Raw genomic sequence first — 17,609 nt, 5'->3', positions numbered from 1 at the left:
AGGATCACCACATACATGCCTTTGTTTACAATGATTTAACAAAAAACCTGCTTTGAAATGAAAACCTCTAATCATAGTGAAATTAATTAAAGTTGATTATTTCTTGTGATAATGAATATGGAGGACTTTTAATTCGGCGTTGCTTTTCTTTCGGAATCTCGCACTGGGAACAGAATGAGGTGGATTAACAGGAGGGCAAAGATAAAGGTTGCAAATTTGTTTTTAGCACAATCATTCAGGGGATTTGTTACATAAGCAATGTTTGCCCAGCGTTAATACATACTCCGCTAAGGAGATTAGAGCGCTTTCTGTCTGTCTTGTCAAGCCCATAAAGCAGAGATAGAAAGAGGGGGGGGGGAAGGGAGATGGGTAGAGAGAGAAGAAGAGGGGACAGAGAGGGATAGAGATGAGATGGAGAAAGGAGAGAGAGAAAGAGCTATCAAAAGTGTTTACCTTATCCTAAAGAAAATACAAAAAATCGAATATGATTTCTTTGTATGGATTTTTTGTATTTTTGCTGCTATGTTGACCGAGGAACCAAGCCTAAGAATGTTACTCTTGCGTACTTGTACGATAAGATGTCATATAATAAATTCTGAATCTGAATATGGTTGTAAGTCGTGAAATGGGTGATAAGGTTGTTCAACACCTGCTGTTAATCTAAATGCGTATGAATTTACAGATTGATTGCTTTTCCGGTAAAATATAAATCAAAATATAAATCAAATAAAACACCATTAAATAAAACTAGGGTAAAACATCTTTACATTTGTCAGACACTATGTCCGCTATGTAATATTCTTGAGGGACTGAAGGGACAAGGCCTGCATGTTTCAGATATTTATTCAAAATCAGGACGGTACAAAGACATTACAAACAACAGGTCACATAAAAGGGACAGGCAAGTGTAATATATTATATACAGGTTAATATATGAACAGAGGTATGTGTAACAATAGTTTTGCCTTTAGGGTTTAAAGGCATTGGACAGAACAAAGACGGTTAGCTGTTAGCTGTGATACTAGCCATACATTTTATATTACATTAATTTCTGAGAAATTTAAACACTCCAGGTCTTCACAAGTGAAGTAAGGTTTAGAAGATAAGTATACATGTCGCTAAGGTTGATTTAAATCAAGCTGTACAGCTTCATTAGTAGTCGATTTTTGATATAATAATAATTTATATCTACTGCTAATTTGGCTATTCGTTCTGCAGGATGCTAACACGCTTGAAATGGTTCCTAAATCGTTCTGCAATGCCCCATTTGCCCCCCAAACTAAATACAATAACAGGATAATCAATAAAAAACATAATTTATAACCTTGTTTAGTAGAAAAGCATATTGTTAATATACCACAAATGTTTTACGTTGAATGCCCACAGTGGCACATAATCATAGTCATATACACACAATGAACAAATTATGAATCCTACATCACAAGCAGCCAATGCAAGGACAATACTACAGTTTTTTTAGCAATACATTTGAATAGCCATAACTATTCTACCCTCTCTGCATCTTCCTCCAGCAAGCAATAGCATACATTAAATATCATTGATTATTTTTGGTTCTCTTCCGACAAACATTCCATGGATTCAACATTGTACATGCCTCTCAGGAAATCATTTTGGGACCTATGTACACATCAGTACAGACAGTACAGACAGTAACTCTTAATAATCCTCTTCCTGGGTAAGTTGAGAGGTGCTTCCGAACGCTTGTTTACATGGCGTCACCGGCCTCTAGATGGCAGTGTAGCGAGCCTCTCAGGGTAATAACACAACCACGCCCTCTCCAATTCCTCCCGCAATCTCACTTAAACTTGACCATTACGTTTCACTGACATTATTTAAACATGCAGCTCACCGGGTTATCATCCATTCGGGACTACAGGAGAGAGCGCACATGAACTACAAGGAGCCACCGAGCGATGGCCGCTCCATCACAGCTCAAGGAAAGCGACCGGCCAGCGGGCGTGACAGGGAGTCAGCAGTAGCCCTGGTTGCTCTCGTTGATCTTCTGCTCCAGCCTCATCTTCAGCTCAGACACCAGGGCGGAGCTCATGGTCTCCTTCCGGCCGGAGCCGGAGCCGGAGCTGGAGCTGGCCTTGGGCTTCTTGAAGCTCCTGGAGGCCAGCACGCCGGAGATCGTGGGCAGCACCCGGGGCCTCTCGCTCGTCCTCGCCTTGGATGCCGTCGCCGACGACGGCGGCGGCGGCGGAGGCAAGGACGGCGCGTTGGGCGGCGGGGGCTTGGCACGGGGCCCCCCGGCGCCCCGGTCGGCGCGGCCCCCCTCGGGGTCGTCGGCGAGGAACTTGCTTGAGGGGCCGGCGTCCCTGAAGATGGGCATCCGGAAGGACCAGGGGGGCTCGGGGTGGCGCGGGCGCCTCTTGATGATGCGCCGCGCCGGCGAGATCCTGTTTGACTTGGTGTTGCGTAAGTACATGGCGGTGGAAAACAACACGGTCGCTCCTACCAGTAAGCTAATGATACCCGTGACCATGCCTAGCACTTTCATAGGACTGCCCCTACTTCTCTTTAAAAAGGCCGCCATGAGAGGAGTCTGTAAAAGAGCACAAACACAACACTTTTTAATCGCACCCGAGGGTCCGAACGCAAGCTGTAAGACGCCATTCGGCCGTGGGATGCGATGCGTGAGACATGGATGAGCGAAGCACTGACAGAGGACGCCCAGACAACCGATCGCTACTTTTTTCGCGCTGCTAACGTCGACTACAAAAAGCTTCCACGCACGCACAACTGAGCGCCTTTGCATCTGCAAAGGCCAAGTTGTGCACTAGAACTACGGCACAGGGCTGGTTGCTGGGAATGCGTCTGGCAGTGATGTGCGCTGCAGTGTTTTTGATGAAGGCGTTGCATGCATTTGGAGAACCGTTTGTGTTTTGTTCTGATCCCCAATGCTTCATTTAGGTGGTTGTATTTTTGGTTAGTTAGACAAATGGCCGGCAATGACTGACATTGTTGTATAAAAAAAGTATAATTACTTTTCCGATAAATCTTTGTAGCTAAGGTTTAAAATTTCAAAACAATAGCTATCCAATTATAAAATGATTTTATTAATACAATATTTACACATAAAAAAAAATTATTTGATCATATGTGACAATATATAACTATGTGTGCTTTAGTACTGTTTTCCAGACAATAGAAAAAAAATGTATTTGCAACGATGAGTTTTGCAAGTGCCTGTTTTCCTTTCCCCTCTTCACTTTGCGCGGCGGATCACTTTGATGTAGTTGCTCTCGGGGTGAATGCGGGACTTTTTCACGGCGTTACAGTACATGATGGTGGAGATGCAGATGGTGACTAGAATGAGCGTGAACACGATGCTGACACACATCCCAAACACGGTGAGCGGCCGCTTGCTGAGCCCCATGAAGTAGGAGACGATGCGAGCCTTGATCTGGAAGCACAACCAAATCCACGACACCGAACACAAAACACCGGGAGAGCGCCGGGCGTCACCTCACCGCGTAACCAAGGCAACGACAAACAGACACCACAGGACTACACCAAGACTAAAAACAACACAAAGAATATTCTTCAAAAAGCTGTTATGTGATGACCAGAAATTCCCCTAAAAAGTTAAAGTCGCCATCTTGATGCTTCAAGAGTTCGAGAACAACCAAGGAACCAGTTTGCTTATAATAATTCATAAAAAGTGAAAAAATACCAAGATGGCGTCTTGTAATATTGCATGACAATATGTGAAATCCCTCCAATGAAATGTAACAAGAAAGCGATTGAAGTAAGGATCACGATATACATAGTGCACGGAAAGGGCCTGATCAACCATAACGGTACGATGTCCCTTAAGCTACGACGATGGACAAGCGCTGCATTGCAAAGCGCTACAAGCATGCAAGCATGCTCAGAGCAGGGGGCAGACGAAGAGGGCGCGCGGGTCTTACCGCCTCGGTGATGTCAATGTTGAGGACGGCTGTGGTGCTGAAGGAGGGCGAGCCGCGGTCCCGGGCCTCCACCAGCAGCGACCACTTGCACTCCTGCGACTTGGTGATGTTGTGGATGATCTCCATGGACTTGATGTAGGGCTTGAGTTTGATCACGCCCGTGTTGCAGTCGATGTCGAAGATGTTCTTGGGGTCCGCCTTCATGATGGAGTACTCGATGACGTTGTTGGGGGACTCTGCGTCTTCGTCCACCGCCTGTGGAAGCGGAGGTTTGTTTTTAAAGTGAACGACGTGTGCGTATGAAGGGTGTGTAGGGTGTTTCACTTAGGGATGCATTGATTACACTCGTTCACTGCAATGTCAAATTTGAGGGCAAAAATTTGGGTCGGTTGCCATTGGTATTGGACGAAACTGTAGTGACCCTATGTAAAACGTTTTTCCCTCTTAGGTGAATGTGTCATAATGTAAAAAAGAACAACGGCTCATTTATATTCTGACAGATTTCTCTATCAACCACATTCTCCCGAAGTGACACCAATGTTCAGCCACTTTATATGTGGCATTTTCTGCCACTTTTTACATGTGGCAGAATCTGCCCCATCTCCCGCCGCTTTGCGTTGTCTTCTACCCGATCGGACCCGTCTGTACCTCTATCCTCACGGGGGCCCCGATGACCATGGTTTCCTCCAGCAGGCTCTCGTGGAACTCGGGGGAATGGTCGTTGAGGTCCAGCACGGTGACGAAGACCTCGGCCAGGCTGTACTCCCCCTCCCCGTCCTCCGCCTTCACGTAGAAGTTGTACTTGGAGCGGGCCTCCGCGTCCAGCGTGGCCCAGGGCTGGGTGGAGATCAACCCCGTGGAGAAGTGGATGGAGAACCTGGAGGGGCCAAAGAGGAGCCTTCAAGAGCCTTAAGAACAAAAGGATGCTTTGACGTTACAGGTCTCAATGGAAGAAATCGGATTGGTTTACCTCAGAAGCTTTTTGAACTGATAACTGCCCACGTTCGTATTCGTAAAAAAAAGAACCTTGAGATGAACCAGACGATTCTCTAGGTAATATTCATATCAAGGCATGACAAGTGTAAACAGGCTTTGTGCCCACCTCCAGCAACAACAACAACAACAACAACAATGTAACGTCCTTTGACAGGTTTTTCAGCGTTTGATGCTGATAAGGTGGAGCAGGGTCTAACGAATGGCTTCAGCTGGGCTCTCCGACACATATGCGGGCGTGGCAGCAGCAAAACAGCACATTCATTCTGATCTGACAGCTCACTTTGCCGTCAATTATAATCTTGCACCATATATGAAAGCGTCACAATGTGTTTGTCTGCTGACTACATGCACATGTACCGTTTGAATGACCCTGTGTGACGTAAACACCCTTTGGTAAACATAATAACTACAATGCGTGTTGATGGTCCTTGGGTTACTGCTGGATCCTGCCAGGCTACAGCGCCGGGATCAGTTTCTTCTTCTTCACGCGTATATTCTCTGTGAAAATTAACAAGTTGCTTCGAAACTGATAACTTTCACACAATTACTTCTACTCCTTGCCTGGAGACACGCATAAATTTGCACTTTGCGTCTACACTGGCGGACGCCCGGTCTTCAGCGCGGCTGGCTCCCTGCTCCAGCTGTCGCGTCGTGTGTTGATTGGCTGTGTGAGTTGGGCAGGGCAATCTATTTTTTGCCCCGCAATCCAATTACAAGATTAGCCAGCATCTCGCTGCCATCTTAGACTAAGCTGTTTGTGCATCGCAGCAGCACATGAAACAGCCAGCTGGAGCCCTATTCTTGCTTATTTTCCCCATATAGACAAACACACAGAGAGGTATTTTAGGGTTAGTATTTTACTGAAGATGACGGGGTCACATGGGGCAGTGTCATGAAGATCACACCTCTCCTCTCCACGCACAACAACATGAATCACTTTGTGTTCCCAGAACCCAAACATGTACGATGTGAAATGGGGACTGCAGTGATAAAGAGATCTACTCAGATCGCAGCAAAACTGGCAACGCTACTTACAAATCTGATCCTGATCCGTAAATCGTGTATTTGACTTCACCCCAAGGCCCAGAATCTGGATCAATGGCCTGGTAATAAAAAAAACACAGAAAACAATAAGGGGGTGTTATAAACTGTAAATGATCAGCACATAGAAAAACATTCAAACAAAGCAACTTTCATTTTGAAAATGATTCGCACTAATGAATATGATGAGAACAGGCAGTGGAAGGTCTATTTAGTTAATTGAAAGTGGTTGAGGATTACACACAAGAGCGTAAACCGGATTTAGGCCTGGCAGGGGCTGTATGGCTAGCAGGCAAGCCCTTTCATGGTTTTACCGTAAGGCTCAAAAACAATTTGATTAACCTCCGGGGAACATAAGCTTTTTTTCCTACTCCTGGGTCATTTCCATTGACAGGAACTCAGAAACTCAAATAGCATGCACTATGGACCCAGGTGTAATGTAATTGCAATGTTATGAACACCGGAGGTTAAAAATAGCTTTATTTGGGGAAACGATCCACTGACATCAGACGAGTTATGCCGAGCAGCACAGGGTATTATGTAGGCTGGATTGCCAGCAGTGTTACGTAACACTAATTTGGGCGGTGGGACCGTGTTGTCCTGTTAACGGACTCACCGTGACGGACACCAGACTGGATCCCCCGGGGGAGTTCTCGTCGATGCGGGCGACGTAGTACTCGGAGGTGAACGCGGGGACGTTGTCGTTGGTGTCCAGCAGGTGGATGATGATGTCGGCCGTGGCGCTGAACCTCTCTGGTGTGTCGATCTCGATGGCCAGGAGCTGAAGCACAGCGGCACACAGAGTGTTTGCGTAGTTGTTATGCTAGCCGGTGTTGTCTGCATTGTATGTAATGTTGGTGTGGTGCGGACCATCAGGACTCTCCTGGAAGAGACGATGCTTAGCCTCACTAACGCCAAGCCGTATGAATAAATGTCAGATAAAAACTAAAACTAACATAGGCTAATAAGTACATGAATAAATATTTGCGATGTGTTAATTCAGTAGGAAACAGTAGTTTTATAGCTATCGTCAAAGTGTTACTTTGGGTAGCGATGGTAGGGAAACGTCCCTCAAATCAATTATAGAGGGATGATAGAATTGTCTACTCGCAAAACTTTTTGATATTTAAACAACTTTTCAACCCTTTGGCATTTTTGTCCCCGCCAAAGTTACAAATCAACACCTCTGTGAGTGGAGAATAAATTCACGGTGCTGGACAGCTCTACTCATTCAGGTCTGACCTTGAAGGTTAAGGTGGAGCCCTTCTCGTAGTCGATCCCTGAGGTGTCCTCCACGATGATCGTGACCTGGGCCTCGTTCAGCACCGTCTGGGGCACCACGCGGAGCACACGACCCGGACCCACCAGCCTCAGCTTGAACTTAGCGTTGGCTCCCTGCATGGGACCGGGATATCAATCAGTTATCAATCAGAAACACAACAAGACACAAAAACAAGGCATGCGCACATTGGAAGCCTACTTCAGCATTGACGCATGCATTTAGTGTGGGAATTTGTGTTTGTTGGCGGAAACAGAATGAATAAATGAATGAATATGAATAAAAAAAATGCTTGTCATGGCTAAGATAGCTGTGGAAGAAGTGATGATCACATGGGTTTGAACGTTCAGTAGAAGAGAATAATGAGGTCAAGAGATTTACAGTAAACTACAGTTTAACCTTTAACCTACTGGGGGATTGGGAAGAGAGATGCATCTTGAATACTATTCTAAAAGTTGATGTTGGTTGTCATGTTTTGAATGTGTTTTATGCAAGTAAGAAAAGACAGCAACAATGATGTTAGGCTGAAAACTTTGCCAATGTTAGTCAGGCCTTGACAGTTGTGAATATCTTTAAGGAAAACGCTGCTATTTCTATAGATTTAAACCCATATTTATCCCATACAATCTCTTTATATGCCTTTATCTCACCCTAACCTGGTTTTATGAGATCCATGTTTTTGTTACAAAATGCTGCTTTCAACGCACGCACACACGTTCTCTAAGCAAGCCTTAGTACGGGAGCCAACTGCCACATTTCCCAACCGAAAAATGTAATAAATACCTAAACACAACATATAACAGTACAACCGAGGAAAGACTTGCGTGGACCCGACTGATAACGTTACCAATAATCCTATTGATCACCTGATCGGAGTCGTTGACGGTGATCTTGAATCCCCTGAGGATCTCCCCGGCAGGGGGGTGCTCGAACATGGTGACCTCGAAGCGGTTCTGGGGGCCCGTCTCCCCGTAGAAGGTGGGGGGGTGGTTGTTGAGGTCCACCACTCTGACCGTCACCGTGGTGATGTCGTAGTCCATGGGCCCCTCGCCCCTGCCCTCCTCGATGGCCTGTCGGGTGGTGAGAAGAAAGTTCTAGAGTCATGCACGTTGCTCAGAGGATAGGGCAGTCTGCTCTGATCTTCTTCTGGGTTCCCTCTGTGATTATATGAGAGGAAAGCTCACCCCTTGGTCTAGTACATTCACTACAAAGAACATATTATACTCCTTTCTTCCCCAAACTAGGAACCTACTCCCCTGAGTCCACTACATTCACCACAAAGCAGATATTCTGCTCCTTACTGTCCCCCAAATAAAAGGCTTTTTCATGTTGAACAATAACAGAAACCTACCAAAAGGCTTATGCATTAAGAATGCATTTATATGTCTTCTCATTTAAGTATATGGATACGTTTATATATAATATAATAACAATTATATAATGTATAATATTATAATGCAATATAATTTGGTATAAAATACACTCACTGTGACTTTGATATTGAAAGAGTAGAGTGCTTATGAAAGAAACAATCTTTTTTTCCAAATTCCTGTGTGCGTGACCACCATGTTCTACCGTGTGTTCTACCATGTGTTGGATGATGTTTAGGATATGAGTATTTTTGGACGGTCGGTGAGCAGGCAGGCGTTAAAGAGCAGCGAACAGAGGGCAGTCCCACCTTGACTCTGATCTCATACAGCTCACTCTTCAGCTGGCTGGGATTCGTCGTCAGGCTGATGCACCCGCTGGTGCTATTTATGTCAAAGACGCCGTCGCTGCCTGAAAACGTCACGACAGATAGAGACGAAAATAAGAAGACGCAACGTTTCTAAATCTGTGAACGGAGGACGTTGACGTCAGACAATTTACTTTTTTTGAAGTGAGTTTTTATGCGAGTCATCGAGGCCAATAGATTGACAGTGAGTAAAATAAACAGGGTTGAGTTATGAAACGCTTACCATTCATAATAGAGTAATGAATAGAGTTTGGGTTGCCTTGATCCCCATCCTTGGCGTATACTGTAAATATTTCAGAACCCTAGAGGTTACAAGAAAAAAAACATTGTCAATTGTTTTAACATAATCACATAATAAAAATGTTACAGTTTTTATATTATACCCTCAAAACCAATATGAGCAGCAGCATATACGTTTCCCGGGTAGAATAATAAACTTAAACGTTAAATCTTTGAAAGGCTTTGAATGGGTAAAAGATTCCAGATGAAAAAAATCTTCTTCAGAATTCAAATTTCAAAACTCTGTATTCAAGATTCAAGATTCAAGATAAAAAAAAAAAAAAAAGAACAACATGACTTACAGGAAGTGAGACTTCATAGATGTAGCCAAAGTAGGGCGTGCCGACGAAGGAAGGGGGCGTGTCCTGGGCGTCGACCACATTGATGGTGACGGTTGCCGTGGAGCTCATCACCTGGTGCTGGCCTTTGTACTTCCCACCTCCGTCCTGACCGAGATACACTTCTGTTCGTTATTATCATGTGTTGTTGTTTGTTTAAATCAGCATTTCATCACTCTAAAATACAAGATTAAATAAATAAGTCGTATTTGAATTTGTTTGAAACATGTCAACTTTTCCAAACTACGACTCAAGATAGTTGAACTTCTGACTGAAGTAATTCTTAGAACTGTGATGATTATGGTTCTGATGAACTTTTAAAATCTTTCAAGACACTACACTGTCTTGAAAGAGTGTGTGCTATCATTACAACCCAGATGAGTGCTGCGTGTCTAGTTCCCGCACAGCGGGACAACGCCGGCTAGGATGGTGGACAGGGGGGTTACCTGGGCAACCACAGTCACAAAGTGTGCCGGTGTGGTCTCGTAGTCCAGCGTCTCGTTTGCCCTGATCCGCAGCACCCCGCTGTGCCCGTCGATGGTGAACTTAGTGAGGGGTGAGCTCTGAACACATGGGGATAGAAAGGTAGTTTAATTAACGGGGGGGGGGGGGGGAATGAAAGGATAATAAAGCAATGATTAGTATAGATAATTAATTCAGAGTGTTTGTGTGTGCATGTGACCGTGTGTGTGTGTGTGTGTGTGTGTGTGTGTGTGTGTGTGTGTGTGTGTGTGTGTGTGTGTGTGTGTGTGTGTGTGTGTGTGTGTGACTGTTTGTGTCTGTGTGTGTCTGTTTGTGTCTGTATGCCTGCATACCCGTGTGTCTGTGTGTGCATGTGACTGTGTTTGCCAGTGTGTGTGTTTGTGTCTGTCTGTCTGTCTGTCTGTCTGTCTGTCTGTCTGTCTGTCTGTCTGCCTGCCTGCCTGCCTGTCTGTCTGTCTGTCTGTCTGAATGGCTCAGCACCTCAGTCTGACCATGCAGTGTGTTACACGACTACAACCCTGACAGTTAATGGCTCAGAGCGACTCAGACCCTGGCCTGATTCCATGCCTTGCCCAAATGTAATTGGAATTGGATCCCAGGCATGATATTAATCCTTGCCTCCAACCATAGGTTTCTGCATTACGGAAACGTATGACCTTTTAATCCCTTTAAAAATGTCTGCAAAGCACTGAACTCCCAATGTCACGCCTACCTTTTGTGTCGCAGTGGTTCTCTTTAACCCTTAGTGGCCATATTGGTTCTCAAAACTGGGCCTTATTTACCTGGCGGCCATCTTGGTTCCATCTTGATTCTAATCCCTCGCTGGGTGGGAGGAACTGAATGCGGTATTCTGCATTCAGTTCCTCACACCCAGCGAAGGTTCAGAACCGAGATGGAACCAAATTGGAACCAAAATGGAATCAAGATGTCCGCCAGGTAAACGAGGCCCACAGCCCCCCCGGGGGGGAGACGTGAATGCGTGACGGTTTACCTGCAGGTAGTAGGAGACGCTGCCTCCCGAGCCCATGTCCTTATCCACGGCCGTGACTTTGTAGACACTGCTGCCGGGGGCTGTGTCCTGTGGAGCGAGAAGACAGCCCGTCAACACGTCCTCACACACAACGCTCGCATCTGCACCCGCACCGCCCTCAGCCTCCACAGAGTCGTGAGGAAATGCACATCATCAACGTTCTTTTTTTTTTTTTTTTACCCCTTCATCTTTACCTCAGGGACGTCGATGGCGAAGGGAAGGTTTTGGAACTCGGGTTGCTCGTCGTTGGCGTCGGTGACGAAGATTCGCACCGTCTCAGCCACCTGGGGACGAAGGGGAAGAAGTGTGGGGGGGGGGGGGGGGGGGGGGGGACTGAGTCACTGACATGTCTTCATCACCACACCACAAAATAACACCAAATTATTTTTACATGTATATCTCCATGGCTGTTAAAAAGCCCCTGAAGGTGTGAATTCATTCTCACTCACACGAGAACAATGGCCTCGCGTTCAAACACTCACCTTGTTGCGACCGTCGGTGATGCTGACGAGGGCTGAGATTTCAGCTTGTTTCTACGAAGAAAAAAAAAGAAGAAGAAAAACATGAAGTCATCACCTGCTCCGAGTAGAAGCCCATTCCGGTCATATTTATTTCCTGTTGAATATCGATGACCTCACCTCCCTGTCAAGTTCCTGTACCAGAGTCACGTTCCCTGACTTGGGGTCCACCCTAAAGTACTCTTTGGTCCCCTGCTCGAATGTCAGCCCGTATCGCACGGGGTCCTCCTCCGGGTCGGTGCCGTTAAGCGTGTACACGTGTGTCCCTACAAAGAACGAAAATACCAAATCAGTGTTTAGAGTTCTCGTCTCCACCTTTAACTCGGCAGCAAATGATGCCATTGATGCCTTCATTCCCAGATAAAAACAAAACGGGGGCAGGGGAAGGTGCTTAGATTAGGCGACGTGATTCCAGAGATAATTCATGAGGGCGTGAACGGTGGGAACACGAGAGGTGAATCAGGTCAGGTCGGTTGAGTCATTTGCATCTGCTCCTTATTAGCCTGCGTAGCTTGGTTGTCATAATCTAGACAGTCTGACAGGGGCCAGACAACACCGCCACACCTTTGTAACCTGCATCAAACACACTTTTGGGCTGGGACACATCCACACACACACACGCACGATTGAGGATACACAATCCAACACAACTCACCCACTGGCGTGTCCTCTGAGATGCTGAACAAAGCCATGTTGCCGTGGGTAGCTCCGGGTCCATAGTCATAGAAATACGGTGCATAGTCCGATTGTCCTTTTTAAGGTGGAGGTGAATAGGGGGTAGGAACAGCCTCGTGTGAGCCGATGTTGCACAACTCTGTTAAATACTCTAACAATTTATTGACGCTGTACTCTTTTAACTTTTAAGCATCTGCCACAATCACATTACAATTCTTAAATATTATTAAATATTGCATAAAATAAGGTTGTGTATGTCACACTGAAGGATATATAAAATAAATATATATATATTTTTAACACTTACTTGCTGAAACGGCAAGTGTAGCATGCAGAAGTGGGAAAAGGAAAAAGGTGCAAAATAAGCACATTTGGAAAGATAAAACCCTGAACATGAATTAAGAGCAAGTGGGGAGTTCTGCAACACAAGACACAAGCTACAAGACCCAAGCCATGACTGCAATCTGGCACGCGCCCTGCAGCAAGACGGTGTTAAAGGATAAGCTGGATATTACCAAGGCACCCAGCCCTCGCACCGACAACAACAGTAACACAAAAAGGCAGTGAGCCACACAACCCCAAAACCCATACCTGAATTGAGTTGACACAAGGCGAGCAGAAACCACAGAACCCGCGTTCGCTCCTCTGCGTTCATCCTGGAGAGGAGGCGAGTGGAAGGATCATGTGGAAGGAGCGAGCGGAGACCAGCCCTTTCTGGAGGTGTTCTCAGGAGCTCAGGGGAGAGGAGCTGAGGCAGATTCTCAGACGCTAATCCAGTGACGTGTCGTTCCTCTGCTCCACAGGCATCTCGGTCGTGGCCGCGTCGGCTTCGCTTCGGGGCGGCTCTGACTGTAGGGTGCGCTCACGTGGACCCCCGGAGACGTGACGGTTCTCCCCCTTCACAGGTGTTCTCACACCTCAGTGCGGTCATGATGGAGTAAGAGCCTCTGTGCTGCGGTGGAGCACAGTGTCATTCGTCTGTTAGAAAATAAAAAACTGATTAGTCAACATGTCAACTTGTTTGTTCTTCCTGTTGTAGGTTTAAATATTTTGTTTAGATACATATATATGTATATTATTTAAATATATATAAATAAATATTCCTATATATTCACTGATATTCATATATATATATATGCATATTGTTGGTTTAAATATATTTATAATAATGCACTAACAAAATATTTAAGACTATTTTATGTATATTAAATATTGTAAAATTTGTGTTTAGTTGTGTGAGTGTGTTTGCATAAGTTCATGCTCGTGTGTGAGTGTGTGTGTGTGTGGTTAACACACACACACAGACACACACAGACACACACACACACACACACACACACACACACGTGTTACGTGACTAAAATGACAGTTAATTAATATTGCAAAAATATGGCAACCGAGTCTCCGTCCTCATTTCTACACATTCCCCTACAAAATGAAGAAAACATATGTTAATTGTACACAAGAGGCTGCTGCAAATGGTTATGACTCACGGAGATACCTGATATTCTTAGTTCAAGAGCGTCGTTCAAATAACATGTCAGCTCTTCAGATCCACGTACTCACCACTCACCTCACACTCACTGTGAGGTGAGTGTGAGGTGTCTATATGAAATACAAGTATATGAAACACGGCTCCTATATCAAACCCGGATCGTATGAAACAACCCTTAAGGAATTTTAACGAGCTGTGAGTCACTCCTCGTTTGTGAACCAGGTGCGAGGCGGAGCACACGCACACACCCTGGTGGAGAGCAGGTGGATGTTCAAAACATCCGCGCGTTCACCGAAAGGTGCAATCAAGTCGTGCGCACGCCCTCTCTTCACAGCTATATAAATAGTTTGTGACAGCCGACAACACGCTTGAACTCGTGGTCAGCAGCCAATCACGGAGCCTGTGCTTCGCTCCGTGAGGTTTCGAGACGGAGTCGTCAGACTCTGGCAGGAAGTTATGGTCTGGGTTCCATTTTGAAGTATTCTTGTTATTTTCAGATAAATAATAATAATGTCATATTTTTAAGTAACATTCTAAGTGTTTACCAATCTCATCAATCCATTAAATGGAAAGCACTGCAGGGTGTAGGTTTAAGCCCGGGGCTACAACAAGCCCCTTCGGCAAGGGCTTACGTTACAGCAAGGGCTTACTGGGATTGTAGTGGGGGCTTTCACAAGGTTCGGTAAATCAGTGTGAGAGAGCTATTCCTGCTCAACAAAAAGTCCACCACCAAATAACAACAATTACAACTCTATCTCTCCCGCCCTCTCCCTCTCTCTCCATCTAATTCTGCCTCTCTCTTTCCCCATCTGTCACTCTCTCTCCCTCTTTCAATCCACTTGTTTTCTGCCTCACTATCTCTCCATCACCTGCTCCCTCCCTCCTCTCTCTCTGTCTATCCTCCCTCTTCTCCCACTCCCGCCCTTTCTCTCTCAACCTCCCTCTCTCTACCTCCTTCTGCCTCTCTCTCTCTCTCTCTCTCTCTGCCCCTTTCCGCTCCCAATCTCTCTCTCTCTCTCTCTCTCTCTCTCTCTCTCTCTCTCTCTCTCTCTCTCTCTCTCTCTCTCTCTCTCTCTCTCTCTCTCTCTCTCTCTCTCTCTCTCTCTCTCTCTCTCTCTCTCTCTCTCTCTCCCTCCCTCCCTCTCTCTCCCACCCTTCCTCTAAGTCCCTCTCTCTCTATGTCTCTTTATCTACTTGGATGTGACACACACTCCAAGCACAGACACATACCGATCCCTGCACCTCGGTAACATCCAGAGTATCAGCGGCGGCTCACATAACCAGACCCGCTTGAACCCACTCCAACATTCTGTATATCAAACGGCCTAGCATGAAAAACATGACATAGGGCTCCGCTCATCCCGAGGAACAGCAAAGCTCCATATGCCAGGGCACCAGGTCATGCATTATTGCCCTCTTCATCCCGGTCCATCTGTGCCACGTCCGACGCACCTTACGTAACCGTAGCGACGCATCAGACTGGCACATGACCTCCGCCGGCTCGGAGCTCCGTTCCACCAGCCGGTGGGCCCCCCCCCCCCCACAGCTAAATGTGTTGCACCTGTACTGTATTCGGTGATTATCTGTGTATTTCTGTACGGATATACGGGCGTGCATCTGCCACAAGTGGCCCCGGGGCCCTGCGCCCTGCGCTTTAACTGTAGCAGGGAGGGCAGATGGCCGACGAGAGAGAGAGGGGGATCAGCAAGATAATCCTTTGTCATCTGCTGCTGTCGCTGCTCACTGCTACAACCCTCTGCTGACGGGCTATAGGAGGTACACCCACCCACACGTACGCCAAGCCCCACCACCACCACCACCACCACCACCCCCACCCTGATGACACACCTCCCACCGTGCCCCTGACGCCAACTCCAGGCAGCCGCCGGTCTCCCTCGCTGCGGTCTAGTTCGACCCCATGCCGGGTCAGTGCATACAGTGTTAACTGGCTGGGCAGGAGGGAGAGGGATTAGGTGAGAATGGGAGGTTTCAGCAGGACAGGTCCTTAGTCACCTGGCTGCCATCTTGGTTCTAAGTGTGTGTGTGTGGGGGGGGGGGGGGGGGAGACTGGATGTAGAAATCCACGTTCAGTGACAGAAACTGACCTTTTTAAAATAATATACACCTTTTCGTGAATGATAAACATTGAGGAATGTATCTTATCCAGGCTTAGAGACTTGCTTGTTATCATTTGATACGCTATTAAAAATGCCTCGGAGTATCCCAATTATTCACCCGACTGTACGTGAAATAACTGAACATATATTATCTAACGTTACATAGAACCTGCCTCACCTGCTGATTTGATCCGCTTCCAACATGTTTACTTACTTGCTAGGATGTCAGTCTCAAATTGGACTGTTTGGTTCGTCACCTCTCCACCTTGACAGCCAGTGTGAGGTCGATCATTCTGGATTCCATGAATCACCAAGGGTGCTACACACTGGTAGTGAGTGAGGTGAGATACACACATACACACAGACACACAGACACACACACACACACACACACACACACACACACACACACACACACACACACACACACACACACACACACACACACACGGAAACATTGCATGCTTTGTTGTTCATCTTTGAAAAAACTATATAAATGTAATCAATTAATAAAAGCTGCTATATGAGAACAAAAATACAAATGTATTTTTCTGTACCAATTATTATGTTAATCTGCCACGTAGACACTTGCACCTATGTGTCAATATGACTTGCGGGATATCATCTTATCACATCTTCTGACTGAATGATATTTATCATATATTTATGCAGTGATATTTATGCGTTAAACACAATCGTTGTATGACGCGGTTGGAGTCCTATGGCCCATACGAAGTCACATACTGCCTCCTAGTGGTCAATTTCACCCCTACGTACGAATACAGCTCGTAATATAATATAATAACAACATAATAATTTGGTAATAAAATATTCATTTGTTCACAGTACAACTTGTTCTCAACCTGGGGAGCTGAGGGTAACTTTGTCTTCAATTAAATGGATGCATAGTGTTCTTCGCTTACACGACAACCTACCTTCTCAAACGGCATCAACTTTAGGCGAATTCACAAATAAACTAGAATAACTACATTTGGACATCACTCGCATGTGTTTTCTTTTCGTAGAACCAAGTATTGCTTTGCAAATTGAGCCACAGTTGAACGCTGACAGTGTGACTCCTGACAATGAAACTTATTTGGGAAAAACAACGACCAGCATAATGATTGGCATAATTACTATCCACTTAAAAAGGCTCTTAGTTTATAAGCAGCTGACCAATGGCAACGTGGCATGGGCGGGGCCTTGCTGCTGAACGAAATGCCTCAGGTGCGTTGGATCGTTTTGCACAACATGAGGACAGGTAGGCTATGTTTTCACTCCTTTATTATCGTACGGTAGTCTGCATCGTTTCGGGGCTCGGATGCTAGTCCTTTAGCTTGCGACATGTGTATTTAATTGTTTTTTTGGTTTGGTATTATCTAACTGTTGACTGGCAGTGATGAGCAGCCCAAATGTTGAATATAAAGTGTTGTTTTTTTCGAGTTACAACACCCTGGTATTTTGCATTAGTAGGCTACATTATTAATGTACACCAGGCTTGTAAGGCTAGTGGCCTCGTACAACCGTTACATTGTTATGTTTCCAAGCATTATTCACTTTATTCATAACGAGTAAAAGTAAAAGTGTCCAGTTTCACGTTACTTTTGATGTAGTCGCTGACTCGCTGTCCCGTCGCTGTCCGACGTGCTGAACAGCAGAAACTCCCTCCGTGACGTCTTGATGACGCG

General features: G+C 45.8%; 2 protein-coding genes across 4 annotated transcripts in view; one reads left to right on the top strand and one right to left on the bottom strand.

The window, feature by feature from the left end:
- Positions 1-827: 827 nt before the first annotated feature.
- Positions 828-17,022, bottom strand: LOC115531240 (cadherin-related family member 1). Of its 3 annotated transcripts, none has more exons than XM_030340370.1 (20): positions 16,857-17,022; positions 16,136-16,247; positions 12,901-13,287; positions 12,617-12,619; positions 12,290-12,385; positions 11,755-11,900; positions 11,599-11,649; positions 11,311-11,400; positions 11,078-11,164; positions 10,050-10,166; positions 9,568-9,711; positions 9,210-9,288; positions 8,930-9,030; positions 8,118-8,321; positions 7,215-7,367; positions 6,589-6,753; positions 5,967-6,034; positions 4,584-4,812; positions 3,936-4,190; positions 828-2,566 (listed from the first exon to the last, which is right to left on the bottom strand). In XM_030340370.1, exons 3-20 carry the CDS (start codon positions 12,962-12,964, stop codon positions 1,991-1,993), a joined length of 2,628 nt encoding a protein of 875 aa, XP_030196230.1. In that variant the 5' UTR covers positions 12,965-13,287; positions 16,136-16,247; positions 16,857-17,022; the 3' UTR covers positions 828-1,990. The 3 variants fall into 3 exon arrangements, with proteins under 3 accessions (XP_030196230.1, XP_030196232.1, XP_030196233.1); XM_030340373.1 differs by lacking the exon at positions 828-2,566 and adding an exon at positions 3,063-3,427 and having other exon boundaries at positions 16,857-17,020; XM_030340372.1 differs by lacking the exon at positions 12,617-12,619.
- A 94-nt stretch (positions 17,023-17,116) lies between these two features.
- The window catches only part of LOC115531243 (PDZ domain-containing protein 7), a 17,046-nt gene continuing 16,553 nt past the window's right edge, over positions 17,117-17,609 (top strand). Inside the window, exon 1 of the mRNA XM_030340377.1 lies at positions 17,117-17,182. The gene's annotated coding sequence lies outside the window, so the exon portion shown is untranslated. The remainder of the gene's footprint in view (positions 17,183-17,609) is intronic.

The sequence above is a fragment of the Gadus morhua genome, chromosome 18 (genome assembly GCF_902167405.1).
Source record: "Gadus morhua chromosome 18, gadMor3.0, whole genome shotgun sequence".
Classification (NCBI taxonomy): domain Eukaryota; kingdom Metazoa; phylum Chordata; class Actinopteri; order Gadiformes; family Gadidae; genus Gadus; species Gadus morhua.
This window is presented reverse-complemented; position numbering and strand designations above follow the sequence as displayed.